This window comes from Prunus avium, chromosome 6 (genome assembly GCF_965620075.1).
Source record: "Prunus avium chromosome 6, drPruAviu1.hap1.1, whole genome shotgun sequence".
Classification (NCBI taxonomy): Eukaryota; Viridiplantae; Streptophyta; class Magnoliopsida; order Rosales; family Rosaceae; genus Prunus; species Prunus avium.
In genome coordinates, this window is record NC_142289.1 from 7,568,563 (window position 1) to 7,583,146 (window position 14,584).

Sequence of the window (14,584 nt, forward strand, 5' to 3'; positions counted from 1 at the left end):
GCTTTGTGGTTTAGAGTTTCAATTTTTAAGGCTTCAGATAAAATTTGGGGAAGAAATTTTTCAGGGAACATGAAGACGGTGTTGTTTTGAAAATATAACAGATTTTAGAAAATAAGAAGTAGTAGTGAATCAAAATTTACAATTAGAATTCTACCCCATCAGAATACTTTTGATTTACCGATACTTCTTATTTTCTCAAAATCCATTATATTCCTTCAATTAAAACTTGTCTTTTTTTTTTTCTCCTCTGAAGTTTCTTCCCCAAATTTTCTTCTTCTTTGTCTCCTCCACAAAACTGAAACAATAAACCACCAATAGTTATCTTATATTTTCACATTCCAAATTTCAATGCCGTGTTTTTACATATCTTATTTTTCTTTACCAATATGTCTTTTTTTCTTTTCTCCTTTCGAGTGTCCAAGCACCGACAAATCTTGATTGTTCTAAATTTATTAGAATTCATTGTCATTTTTCTGTTAGCTTCACATAAAACCTGTACAATTGGTGAACCCCATATCGAACACTTGATTAATTACTAGGGATGAAATCAAATAAAAGAATTTCAAATTTTCAAAAAAAGTCTAGTGAAGTATAATCTAGTTATCTTATAATAAGGCAGGGTGTTGTAGCATATAATTTGCATTCCCAAATCATTTTTTTTATATAACAAAAAAATAAATAAGAAAAAGAAGAAGAAGAAGAGAAGCATGGAGAACATGGCAGAAGCCCCCAAAAGATGTCTTGGATAACCTTGGTGCTTTTGCTAGTTCAGACAAATCCAATCTTTCTGACTGAGGTCTTCATGAAAATTGAATTTTGATATGTTACCAAATGACACTCAAACTTCAACATCATGTCCTGGTAAAAACCACGATGCAAGTCCAACTCTTTTAGGTTCATCTAAGAAAATTAAATTTGAACCAAATTGGATGTAGTAATAGGACGCTAACCAAATTGGAAGTCAAGGTATATATCAACTATAACCTCAAATTATTAATCTCAACCGATTGGTCGATATTTCATTAATTTACTAATAAGTGGTTCCATTTTGGACCTTATTTATAAATTGTAACAAGAAATTTACATATAAATTTACAACGGCTATATACATTTATAAAATATGAATTTTTTTCCTTCGTTTTCTCACAAACATTGCGAACAAAACTCAGAGCCAAAATCAATAATTGAATATGATATCAAACAAAAGATTTACCCAAAACCTTATTGAAACCAGAGTTACATAATCTTTGAAAATTCAAAGAAAACCCATGAAAACTCAAACTAAGAGTTAACTACATGATCCAAATATAAAAGGTTCCATTGGGATCAATCTGTTTGCAGAGGCCCAAATAAGATACAAGACTCTATCTTTAGCACCAGTCCTATGAGTCCTGGTGTGATTGCAGAGATACTTGACCCAAAAGAACTAATTCAGGAAGCTTACAGCCCCAAGCGTTTGACCCAAAGGAAGAACAACCAGTTTATGGACTGTTTCTTCGAAATCACAGGCTTCATGCAATTGTGCTGTACACAATGCTTACAATTGGGCAATATGGGATTCATCCAATCCAAACGGCTGGTGCTCTATCATGCATGGTGCGTTTGTATTCCGAAATGTAACTCGCAATTCTTATGCATGGTGCTTTTGTCATATTTCTCGCATTGAACAAGTCCGCTGATCATGTCCATGCCATTGCACAGATATTTATGTGGACCGTGGCATGTTTCGTTGTAGCCCAACGGAATGGGGCTGGGCTGGTATACTTTCTGGTTTGCCTTGTTTAAACATGGTGGAGTTGTGTGGGAGATTGGAGAAGTGAAAGTCAAAAGGCAGTGTTGGTTGTAGCACTAGGGAACATAGAGAGAGAGGCTGTGATGGTGTTGATGTCAAGCCGTCATATTTTTTTCATTCCAAGGATTTTGAGAAAATAAGAAGTAGTTAATTTAAAGTTTTGTAGATGTTTTGGATTTGAACAACTTTGGGGATAGCGAGAATCAGGTTTTGGGAAGTAAGATAAGGTAATTGATGAACTTGTGGTTAAACTTATCAACATATATTTGTTGGAGTTTTATAACTTTATATCATAATCTTGCGAGTAATTTATTTTTCCAATTTAAATTTGAAACTCATAAGAAATCTCGAAGCTGCATTTCTTGCATTGACAAAGCCAGTGATCTCGTTTTGTTGTAGCCCAAGGGTATCAGGCTGGGATGGTTTCTATTTTGCCTTGGCTTAGAGTTTGAACAAGGGATCTTCGCGTTTGGGATGAGCGTGACGAGCGGGTAGATCATGGGAGATAATAGGAGGATTGTGTGGGGATGGCAGAGATGAAAATCAAAAGGTGGTGGAGGGGTTGGTGGCTATGTCACTGGTGAAAACAGAGTCAAGGGTTGTGGTGGTGTTGATGGCAATAGGGAAGACCAAAGAAAGAAGGAAGACAGTTTTATTTTTGTTTAGAAATATAACTAATTTTGAGAAAATAAGTATTGGGGAATCAAAAATATTCTGATGAGAGAGTAAAATTTGATTTTGGTTTATTGCAACTTCAGAAAGTGGTTGATGCATTTGTTGATCTGTATGCAAACAAGTTTAGGACCCAACTCTAATTGGCCTTTGTTTATCTGTATCAAAGGCTGTTGCAAGTGAAATAAGTTGCCAATATCATCGCCAGGTTTGTGTGGGCACGCAGCATTAGGATTGATAACTAATTAAAACAATGTTGTTGGCTTATATGGATTGGATTACATTAGATTTGAATCAGTCATAGTCAATATAGGAAGTTTATTTAGATAAGGCAGTGAGATATGGTTAGCAGCTTTTGTGAGATATCTTATATTTAAGATTTATCACTACTACAATATTACATAATTTAACTACAAAAGGAAATATTTCAAAATTAGCCAAATTAGGCCCATCTAGTTGGTGTTCAAAACACAGAATGGTAAGTTGCCCTCTTGATATTCATGTTTTTGTTTTTTGGGTTTTATGAATGAAAAGTGAAAACCAATCTCTAGTACATGACCCTTGAGTGAGCGATAATTGTATTCATAACTAATGTTAAACCCTTCATTTTGAATGTTAAACCTCCCAAAATTCAAGTGTCTGTAGGTAAATATAACAAGTTAGATTTCTCTTTTCGCATCCATCAAAGTGAAAAACAATCTCCTACCCTTATATAGAGATGATATTTCATTAGTAAAAACTGTATTTCTTTTGGGTCAAATCCAAAATCCAATGTGAGGTTGTCACTTTTCTTTTGATCAAATCCAATGCACATATATGTTAGCGATCGATATTTGAATTTTATTCAAATGTAGCAGATGAGATATTAGAAAACATTAAGGATTTTGACTTTGACAATAAGATCAAGTAAAATGTGGAAAAACAATATTTGCATACGAAACAAAACTAAGCAACACAAAACCTTATTTTACATATAATCTTTGAAAATTAAAAGAAAACCCGTGAAATAATTCAAAAAAGACCCATGAAAAACTCAACTAAGGTAAATTAATAGCGCCCCATAATCTAAATATATCAAAGGGTCCAATGGGGAGCAAGCTGTTTGTAGATGCCTAAATAAGTAATATACAAGACTCTATCTTTAGCACCAGTCCTATGATTCTTGGTGTGCTTGCAGAAATACTTCAACTCAGAAGTCTGACAGCACCCAAGCATTTGACCCAAAAACAAGAATAACCAATTGATGGACCGTTTCTTGGAAATCACAGGCTTCATGCAATTACTCTGATCACAATGCTTGCAATCAGGCAATGCGGGATTCATCCAAACGGTTGGTGCTCTGTCATGCATGGCACTTTTGTGTTCCGAAATGTAAATCGCAATCTCTGTGAACTTCTGCCTCAAATCGTAATAAATCTCATAGCTTTCGTCACACTTCTGGCATTGAACAAGGCCGCTGATCGTGCCGATGCGATTGGAATGGAGATATTCAAGGCTGCGGACTGTGGCACGTTTCGGTGCAGCCCAAGGGAATGGGGCTTCTATGTCTTCTGGTTTGCGCTGTCTGAGCATGGTGAGAGGCTGGCAGAGGCAGGAGGGTTTATGTGCTCTGGCAGAGGCAGGAGGGTTTATGTGGGAGAGAGTTAATTTGTAGTGTTCGTGGGCTATATATGCCGAGTTGAGAGAGAAATGGTTAGTAGATAATCTTCATCTTTTTCATCAATTTCAAAGGGTTTTTTGAGGTTTTAATTTGACCAGAGAAAGAAGGAAGACAGTTTTTCTTTCTTTTCAGAAGTATAACATATTTTGAGAAAAAGAAGTAGTGGTCAATCATAAGTGTTCTGATGAGAGTAAAATTCTGAATTCAGAATGATAAACTGTTAGATTGTTATGATATATGCTTGTCCATATTTGAATTTACAAGCATATTCTGATTGGCTGCTCACAAGCATTCGGCCCAAAAGAATAGCCCATTAAGAGTCGGAGTTGTTAGGCCAATTCTAATTATTAATTAAGTTGCTAATCTTCCCATGTTTTTCACTTTCTTTTGCTTTAATATGTTTTTGAGCAAGGACCTTATAGTTTAGGTGGTTGTGAGCACTCATACACCCAAGATTTTGTATTCGAATCCCTCCTACCCGATATCGCTCGTATTAAAACATAGAATGGTGAGTTGCTCCCTTGGACGTATCTTATGTTCAGCCATGTGCAACTGGAACCTCTTGTACGAGTCAAGATCAAATAATTGGGGTGGGCTTCAAAAGTTTTTGTTTGATATAGGGGTTACTGTGATACATATTAAGACCCCTTTAGTAATGTTCTTGTTTCTTTATATTTTTAAGTTAACAGAAGGAGGGAAGAAAAATAACAATTTTGGATAACTAAATGTAAAAATGCCACTAAATTGGGAGAAAAAAGGTTCGGTCATCTAGAGTTAACCGTTTTGATGAGAAAAGGGTGCCTTTACCTTAGTCGGTTTTACCTGGCGGCAACCAAGAATATGGTCCTGGAGCCGGCAACCCAACAATCAGATTTTTACTGTTTCCTAAACAATATTTACAGCGCACAACAGTGGTTAAAATACAGAACAAAATAGCTTTTAGGAAGCACAAGGACTTGCTGGCAGTATTAAACAAAAACATGGGGACTTGATAAATAGAATAAAATGGGGAGGCCAAGCAGACTTTAAATTTGTAGGGTACCCTAAAAGGCTCCACCTTTTTTCTTATAAGAAACAGAAAGCAAAGGTCCCAAACTCAAAGCAAACTAAAAAGAGTGAACCATAATATGATAATGATATGGATTCTATTCTACCACTCACTCAACTTCCTACCTAGTTCCTGCCAAGCAATACAGAATCTGGTTCCTCTCCACCCATGCTGCTAATAGTGCATTTACACTAAGATTAATTATTAATTAATTCACATCCAAACCATACAGCTACAGTATCCCAGTCTCTCTCTCTCTCTCTCTCTCTCTCTTCAATTACCTGTTATATTATTTCTTGGCCTCAAGTTTGGTAGGACAAGCTGGTGAGGTAGATGATGCAGACACTGTTGGCCAAAATTGAGCATTCTTCACCTTTGAGACACTGGCAAGGACACTCAATGGGGTTACATCTCCACTGACTGTCACCTTCTTTGCTGCAAAGTCTATGTTGAAAGATGTCACTCCTGCTCACATAAATTGACAACAATAATATTAAGTTCATATATTTATGAGAATGACCATTAATTGGATTTTAAATTTACTGAATGAGTTCTTGATTATGACTCTTAACATAGATAAAAAGGAGGCAATCTTGTTGAATTTCTTATCTTAATTTCAAGGAGCTAAACAATTACTGTATGGTAACAAAGCATAGGGGGTTACCTTCCATTCTAGATAGATGTTTTCTCAGTTTTCCTTCACAGCCTTTGCAGTGCAGGGACACCCTTAAGACTACAACCTGCAATCAAATCATACACTTTTTTTTTTAATTTTATTTTACTTCTATACATACAACTAGCTGCTTATATGACATAAGGTGGTTATGATTTTAGATTAATTTTGAGAAAGAAAAAAGAACAATTTGGACAAACCTGGTTGGAAGGAGGAGGTGGTGGTTGTGGTTTTGACAGAGATGAGGAAGAGCCTGTTGAAGAATTATTGGCAGATTGATTTTCTTGGTTCAGCACTGTAGCTGGGTTCTTTTTGTGCCCAACTGGAACCAATGCCAAAACTGGATCATAATCAGATAACCCATCAAAGTACACAGTGTCACTCAAAAGGTATCTGGAGGAGCCAGGAGGGGTGATGAGATCAATTGGGTTGGCAGAGCTCTTCGTAACACTCTCACTTGGAACAGAGGAGAATTTCTTAACATTATCAGCTGGCTTCGGATTAGAAGCACTGCTCTTCCTCTTCTGGTCATTTTCCTTTGTGGAGCTAAAAGCGGAGCTCTTCTTCTTGGTTTGGTGATGGTCAGTGCTTGGTCTTGATGATGAGGAGGAGGAGCTTTTCTTCTTGCTCTTTTGGAGTTGATGGTAAGCCTTGGGATTGATTGGTGACTGAGAAGAAGAGCATGGAGCAATGGGCAGAGTTCTGGTGCTTGTGCTTCTTCTTGCATCTTTGATAATGGGGTTGTGGCGGTCGATGGCTCTGCCACCAAGTTGAATGATTGATGAGGATGAGGAGGATGATGCTTGATCCATGCTCAAACATATGGCTGTTGAAGCTTGGGATGCACAGAAGATATCTATGCCCTTCATCTTCATTTTGATAATGATGACTCAGGGGAACTAGTGGTTTACAGAATCTGCATAAAAGAGGGGAGAGAGAGATAAAGACAGACAGACAGATAACACATACAGAGAGAGAGAGAGAGAGAGAGCTTTAGAGAGATGGTAGTTTAATTTCTGCTTTTAAGCTTGAAGCTTACTCTTGCAGATAAAGGGGGAGATTTTGAAGAATCATAATAATATGGTTGTAGATTCCAAGCAAATTATATAGTTAAAAAACAGTTTAACTATATAATATACCACAAAAAACAATATTGATGCAGATTATGGAGTTTTTCATCCGAGTGAAATTATCAGGCCTTTGATTCTTACTATGCCAATGACTATTTGCCAAATTGGACTTTTACAGTCAAACATTACTAGTTTGGCATTAACCAGCCATAGTTCATGGGGCAGAACAAGTACAGAGGACTTGATGTTGAGATTGTGGTAAAAAAAAATATTTACTTTTGCACAATATTGGTATTCCTGGATTAAATTGTATAAGGGCAAAATGAAAGTGGGGTAAGCTTTTAGCTCAACAGCAGCCTACCCAGAAAGTAATCTTTATGATCTGCAGCTAACTTTTCTGTGGATTCAATGGGATGAAAATGATGTGTAGTAAGTGCCTTATTTCCTTTTCCAGTTATATTACAGGTCATAAATTTTCAGCATTCTCTCACCTATCATTTGCTTATGAAATCACATGCAATTTAGACCTAAAACTGAGTCATATATAGCCTCAAAACTCTCAAGAAAAAAGTATCTACTCAAATTTGCTCAAATCCACCTCAAACTCAAAATTGATATTTTTTTAGTACATGCACTATCACGGTGCCATCAGAGTTCGAATATGAGACCATTACTGCAAGTTTAGGCCATTTTTCACTGAACTACCTCGTTGGCAACTCAAAGTCGGTATTAGGCCTATTAGATGAAGTAAATTATGAGTGTCGGTTATTAGCTATATATATATATATATATATATATATATATATATTTTTTTTTTTTGGGTTTAGGGTTTAGGATACTGCAGGTGGTGCACTAAGACCAATATAAATGGTTATTTAATGAGGGCATTTGATAATGTAAATACTGTACTAAATATCATATGGGTGGTCAAGCTCAGGTGCATATTTTTGGCTTGGATAAGAGTGGAGCACGCACCCGTGACATTTCCTTAGGATGCGTTTGGCCTTAAAAACTATATAATATAAATATATTATATCTGTAGGAAATTTAATTTACTATAAAAACACATCCTGCGACTGCAAGTTCATTAAATCCTGCTGGGCATGCATGGCCTACAAATTTATATTCACTATTTATTCACGCCTAGCAGCAGCTTGTCCCCATGAGAGTTCAGTTTTTTGAAATTATATAAGCTCAGAAGAGACACCCCAACGGCTTCCTCAGTTCCTCTGCTACTTCATATTGAAATTAAAATTACAGAAAAATAAAAATAAATACAACAAAAAGGTATGAATAATTAAAGGAAAAGGACCTACTACCAAAAATGTTACCAAGAAACCAATCATACCATACCAGCAAGAAATGGAACAAAGATCTTTCCAGATGATATTTATCATGCAATTATTTAGATTCCTATGGAATAAATGTTGCCAGCAGATTTTTTTATTAAAACAAAAGAAAATAAAAAAGAAGCCATTTGGAATTTTTCTTTCTTTTGTGAAGATGGGATGAGACACAAAACCATTTGCAATTGGTCATGGAATCGGATGCCTCAATAAAATGGCTTTCATCATTCATCTATTCTTTTCCTTTTCTTCCTTTATATCCCCTGCCTACCATGAACTTTCACCAATGCAGAGTCCCAATTCTAAACGTTTCCTTCTTTTTTTGCTTTTTTTTTTTCACCGTGTGTTATTCCTTGACCTAGTGTCTCTCCCACACTCAAACCACTTTGTTTGTCACCATTTTCGAAAAGATGTGGGGTTTATTTTTTTACAAAGCAATATATATTCTAAACTAGTCTAAATGTATGGAAAGGAGATCGAACTTAGGTGCACTGCGAGCATATCGTCTTGATCAATTGACCTAATCCACATTTATGTGGAAGCATAAAAGGGTCTTTGGTGAAACTAGAGAGAATTTTATCTCTGTTTTCTGCAGCTTCAAGGAGTTGAGATTATATTTAGATATCATTATCTTTAAACAAAGGGCCTCTAAATGGCACATTGTATTGTGTTGCACGGTGATGGAAATGGTGGGGATGTTAGAAGGTAGGCTTTCTTGCTTTTTAAGTTTGGTCAAAACTTTATTAGAAAATTATAGATGTCTGCTGTATGAAGAGAGCTTTCATTCACTCAAAAAGATGAGATGGGGTTTGCAACTTTTCCCCTCTAGCAGCCATATATGGCCCCGGGACCAAGTGACCAAACCATGCATGGGCATGCATTGATCCCAACCTTACCCACCCGTGATAATAAAAGGCAACAAACAAAACTTTCTTGAATTTAGGTCTGGCAAAGCTGTTGGGGTTAAAGGGGTTTCATATTTAAGATTTTTTTCTTTCTTTAATATAAGCTATATTGGAAAAAGAGGATTCGAACACACGACAGTATAAGAGTATCTGCTCTTAATCCCTTGAGTTATAAGTCCTCTGTCGTATATAGAAAATTAAAATAAAAGAATTTGATGAAGTCAAAGGAGTATAGTCATTCTTGCTAAACAAGTCAACATCAAAAACAGTTGCCATCCTTTTCTTTCATACCAAATGTTATCAACTTTACCATACCCACCAAAAGCGAGAGGTGATTTTCCTTCCAAAATACCAAAAAGTTGTCAAAAAAAATAAAATAAATGAAGGTACAACCTTGCACCACCACAATGTGTGCCATAAAAGGTGGTAAAAAAAAATTCCATCAAAATCTAATGACTGTAGACTTTGTGCTAAACTAGCACCGTGGATAACCAGATACATTTTCCTACGGTGGCTTTTTGCTTGAATTTCCAAGTAATGTAAAAGGACGACAATAATAAACGAATCGATAAGATACAGTCATTCTTCACACTATACATACTGGTTCTCCGCATTCTTAATTAATGGCCTTTCCTTCGTCTTCGTTTAAAATGCGATTCTGGAAATCGCTCACCATAAGAGGCAGTCCCTCCCTCAAGGACACTTTTGGCTCCCAGTTCAATAGCTCCTTTGCTTTGCTAATGTCAGGTTTCCTCTTATGCGGATCATCAGCAGTATTTGGTCTGAATTCTATTGTCGCACTTGAATCAATTGTTTCTTTGACAACCTGTTCATCAGGAAAATGTGAAAATTTGAGAATGCCAGCGTAGAATTGCTCTTCATTTGCAAGCATAAAAATCACTCAAGAATATCAAACTCTTATCAGATTCTGGATATTGGGACAAAAAAAAGGATAAAAAGGAGCAAAATCACTACAAAAATTTAAAAGAATTACCGTCCAAGCACCTTGGAGCATTTTCTGATGTCTAAATGGAGTGTATGAAAAACATTAAAATTATGGTAAGGTGGAAAAGGCAAACCTCAGCAAGCTCTAGCATGGTGAACTCCCCTGGATTACCCAGGTTGAAAGGCCCCACATGTTCACCGTCCATCAATGCCACCAGTCCATTGACCTATCATTAAAAAAAAGTGTTATTAGATCATCCACCACATCAATTCACTAATTAAGGCAGTTTCAATCAAAAGCCCATTACAGTTCAAAGGCAGACAAAAAGGATATAATCTTTCAGTTCATCTTCTCAAGTTTAACTGATTCTAGAATTGGCTGACAATAATGAGACCTATTGTGCCAGGCATACGATGTAAATATTTCAAGGTCCCAGAAGAAAATGTGGCAAAGATGCAGAATATGCATAAGTAATATGGCATGTGCTAAAGTTCCATAGAAAGAACTGCATATTGAAACTGCAGAAAGTCTACCATACCAAATCAGAGACATATTGGAAGCTTCGTGTTTGTTTACCATCACCGTACACAGTCAATGGCTGTCTGCGGATAGCCTACACAGGTAGCCCCACAACAGTTAGAAAAGCACAACAATGATAATCACATTAGGAAACATCCCAGTAGTCATGAGTTATTAATAGCAGAAATCTCAAAACCACTTTAAAAGAAAAAGGTAGTATTAAGTATTAACCTGAGCAACAAAATTGCTGACAACACGCCCATCATCCAAACACATACGTGGACCATAAGTGTTGAAAATTCGAGCAATACGGACCTGAAAACAGAAAGCCTTATGTGAGTCTGACAAGTTAATGGTGGAAACCGAACCAAATCCTATCTTACTTTGAACTACAGTAGTTATTCTCCATGACAGGAAAGGATTTCAAAAGCATTTGGATGAGACAATGTTCTAAACTCAAGCCTGGAAAAACAATGATCTGTATACCTCAGCCAAGGATCAATTAAAAGTGAAACAGGTCAAGGATGACCATTGGCACTACCAGAAAGTTCAAACAACTATACAAGGCCCAAAGAACAAAATTCACTGGACTAGTGTGAAAATTGGGCATTACCATAAAGTTCAAGCAACCATACAAGGAAAGCCCAAGCAATAAATTTCACTTGGCTGCTTGCAACCCCTAATTTTACAAATTTCTAATGTCATGTGTAGCTTCTTGGCAGCTTCAAAACTATGGCATATCTAAAAGGTACTATGGCATATTTAAAAGGTCCATTGAATCAACATTTAAAATGACAACTAAAGTATAAAGCAGAATAGTTTGCTGGGGAAAAAATGACTATAAAGAAGATTATGTAAAGATAAATAAATAAAACTGACCAGGTCGTCGAAAGTCTAATGTACCTATAAGGGAAAACAAGGAGGGCAGGTGCCACAAAATTGAAGAAATCATGCAGTTTCTCAAGATTAAACTAATTCTACATGATCTTACTGCCATTTTAAAGAATGACGTTAACATTTTATATCTGCATGCCTATCAATCCAGGCATCAAATTATGGATTCCACGATAGCACATTTACAACTGCATATCAGAACCATTGTTTCAGTTACCTCGACATCTGCACCTCGATGATAATCCATTGCCAATGTCTCTGCTGTCCTCTTTCCTTCATCATAACAACTCCTCTCACCTGCTCATTTTCAAGCATAAACACAGAGACAAATATTTATAAACATATTAAGCAAGAAACAAAATGCATTATACACAAACATTTTATAGACATAAACATCTAACATATAAACACACCTATAGGATTTACATTTCCCCAGTAAGTCTCCTTCTGAGGATGCTCCAGGGGGTCCCCATACACCTCACTCGTACTGGTGAGCAAAAACCTTGCCCCAATTCGCTTGGCAAGTCCCAGCATATTAAGAGTACCCATCACATTGGTCTTGTAATCACAGTCAAGGACCTCAAAATCCTTATTTTTTCAAAATTCAACCCAAAAAAGCAAACTAAACTAAACAAAAACAACCCAAATGCCAAAATTCAATCAAAACCATAAAGAAAGAGTGATCACAAACACTAAGAACGAACATGATTGACTAAAAAGGATATAATGGTTTTGACTGGGTTGTACTTATAATGAACAGGGGAGGCAGGGCAGGCCAAGTGGTAGATCTGATCCACCTCCAGCAGAATCGGCTCAACGACGTCGTGCCTAATGAGCTCGAACCTCGGGTTCCCAAAATGGTGCACCAGATTATCCTTCCTCCCGGTAAAGAAATTATCAATCACAATCACGTCGTTGCCTCTGTCAAGGAGCTTGTCAACAAGATGAGACCCAACGAACCCAGCACCGCCGGTGACGACAATTCGGAGCCTCCGCTTGCCGAGCCCAACGGGGATCCGACCCACCTTGGCATGGGTGGGCTTGGAGACGAGATCATGGGCGGTGGAGAAGGATCTGGAGATGGAGGTGGTGGGGTTGTTGGGGTCAGATGGGCCGAGGCGGTAGAGGGTGGGCTGGAGGATGAAGAAGGTGGAGCCGATGAGAATGCCAACGAGGATGAAGAGGAGCCTCTGTTCTTTGAAGAGGTAGTTGATGGATCTGGGGAGAGATCGAGGGTGTTTGAGAGCCTTGGGAGAGTAGGTTGAGGCTAGGTTTGATGGGATCTCTTCGTCCCTCCTTTGATTCACGCTCGCTTGCTTGTGCAATTGCTTCATGCTTGAGAAATTGAGATTGAGATTGGGATTGTGCTCCTGTCACTTCTTCTTTTTGTTTGGGTTTTGAGAATAAGACAGAGACTTTCAGGTGGAGCTGATATATGGGTGGTTGTTGCTGTTGAAGGTTGAAGAAGGTAGTGAAGCAGTGTGCTGAAGCTAAATTTGATTGTGGGTGGTGCAATTAATCAATCAAATGATGGTGATGAGGTTGGAAGGTCTGTTTCTGAAGAAGTTGTTAACTTATGGGGAAAATAAATATGATGATGTTGTAAATGATGATGAGATGGGGGTTTGCTTTGAGTAATTAGGAAGGGAAGGGATTGCTTGGACTGCACCCGCTTCAGCAAACGCGCGTTTTGGTGTGAAAATTTTATGGTGCGGACTAGTTTGCGAGTGTGAAGTGGAACTTTTCAGTCACAATACTAATGTACAGAGGACACATTTTAAGGAGAAAAACTCGAAAGTGCTTTTGGGTTATAAAAAACGCAATGCTTTTTTAGGAAGTATTTATACAAACGCAGTGTGTTTATAGATCATAAAAAACATTTTTTTTTTATTCGATCATATTCTATTTTAAGGGGAGGAGAGAATTATATTCTAAAGGGTGGGGGCACTCACAAAGGGGATTCGAACTAGTGTCATGGGGTTTGCTAGGGCTGTGCAGGATCCAAACCAATCCGCTAAAACCGACCAATCCAACCCAATCCAATCCAATTTTTATTGGTTTCGACAACATCAGCGGATTGGATTGGATCAGAAAATTGAAAATCCAATTGGATCGGTTTGGATGGCGGATGAAGATTTCAAAATCCAACCAAAACCGAACCAATCCAATATATATGCATTTATATATATATATATTAGTCTTCCTATACGTCCCTGTTGTAAAATATATAAATATATATTAATTAAAAAATAAAAAATTAATATATTGACCTTACCCATACTTAGCATGCTCAACATGCTAAGAAACTATCAAATTTGTATTTCCCATACGCAACACAGCATGCTCATGCTCACAAACTCCCATATATTGCTAATATATTAGATATAGTGTAGCTATATCATGCTTGCTTTACTTACCAAGGATCCACGAGCTTTAGTATATTATTAGCAAGCTCAGAAGAATTCCCATACCCCTTTAACAGCATATTTGGTAAGTGTTTATTATTTTGGGTTCAAGAACTCAATGATTCATCATTCAAGCATAATATTAACAGAGTTTTATGAAACAGATGACAACTTCAACTTCAACTTCCATGAAAAACCAGACTGGAAATACAAGTCAACCACCAACTGATGCGCCTTCAACTTCTAATGTTATTGATGCTGTCAAACTTACAAATGTTGAAGTGTTGCCGCAAGAAACAAAACCCAGTGATTCTACTCCCATTGAAGGTAAGAGAAAACCTTCTAGACCTCCTTCAGTTGTTTGGGAACACTTTATTAAATTGCAAGATGATCCAAAAAATCCTCAAGCAAAATGTAAGTATTGCAATAAAATATATGCATGTGGTAGCAAGAAAAATGGGACATCAAACTTGTTGAGTCATTTGGCAAATCAATGTAAGGAGTATCTTGGTCGAGATAATAAGAAGCAAAAAACTTTGTCTTTCCAACCAAAGAAAGGGGAGGAAGAAGGCAAACTCATTGCTACAAGTTATAGTCCAGAGGCATGTAGGGAAGCAGTTGTTAAGTTTGTCATACTTGATGAACAACCTTTTA

General features: G+C 37.0%; 2 protein-coding genes and 1 pseudogene across 2 annotated transcripts; all 3 read right to left on the reverse strand.

Moving 5' to 3' along the window:
- Positions 1–3,501: 3,501 nt before the first annotated feature.
- LOC148293566 (uncharacterized) lies at positions 3,502–4,974 on the reverse strand (annotated as a pseudogene).
- Positions 4,975–5,120: 146 nt separating this feature from the next.
- LOC110746873 (protein SODIUM POTASSIUM ROOT DEFECTIVE 2) lies at positions 5,121–6,881 on the reverse strand. Its single transcript, XM_021947100.2, has 3 exons — positions 6,046–6,881; positions 5,837–5,912; positions 5,121–5,637 (listed from the first exon to the last, which is right to left on the reverse strand). The coding sequence occupies exons 1-3, from the start codon at positions 6,718–6,720 to the stop codon at positions 5,462–5,464; spliced, it is 927 nt and encodes a 308-aa protein (XP_021802792.2). The 5' UTR covers positions 6,721–6,881; the 3' UTR covers positions 5,121–5,461.
- A 2,544-nt stretch (positions 6,882–9,425) lies between these two features.
- UXS1 (UDP-glucuronic acid decarboxylase 1) lies at positions 9,426–13,269 on the reverse strand. Its single transcript, XM_088254392.1, has 7 exons — positions 12,250–13,269; positions 11,939–12,085; positions 11,743–11,822; positions 10,863–10,946; positions 10,651–10,725; positions 10,246–10,338; positions 9,426–9,992 (listed from the first exon to the last, which is right to left on the reverse strand). Exons 1-7 carry the CDS (start codon positions 12,857–12,859, stop codon positions 9,783–9,785), a joined length of 1,299 nt encoding a protein of 432 aa, XP_088110518.1. The 5' UTR covers positions 12,860–13,269; the 3' UTR covers positions 9,426–9,782.
- Between the last annotated feature and the right edge of the window lie 1,315 nt (positions 13,270–14,584).

Coding starts and splice junctions, on each gene's coding strand:
- LOC110746873 (XM_021947100.2), bottom strand. CDS start 6,720: ATGAAGATGAAGGGCATAGATATCTTCTGTGCATCCCAAGCTTCAACA. Junction 5,913..6,045: donor CACCTCCTCCTTCCAACCAG/GTTTGTCCAAAT, acceptor ATTTGATTGCAG/GTTGTAGTCTTAAGGGTGTC. Junction 5,638..5,836: donor ACATCTATCTAGAATGGAAG/GTAACCCCCTAT, acceptor TTATGTGAGCAG/GAGTGACATCTTTCAACATA.
- UXS1 (XM_088254392.1), bottom strand. CDS start 12,859: ATGAAGCAATTGCACAAGCAAGCGAGCGTGAATCAAAGGAGGGACGAA. Junction 12,086..12,249: donor CAACCCAGTCAAAACCATTA/TATCCTTTTTAG, acceptor ACTGTGATTACA/AGACCAATGTGATGGGTACT. Junction 10,339..10,650: donor TCCAATATGTCTCTGATTTG/GTATGGTAGACT, acceptor TTTTAATGATAG/GTCAATGGACTGGTGGCATT.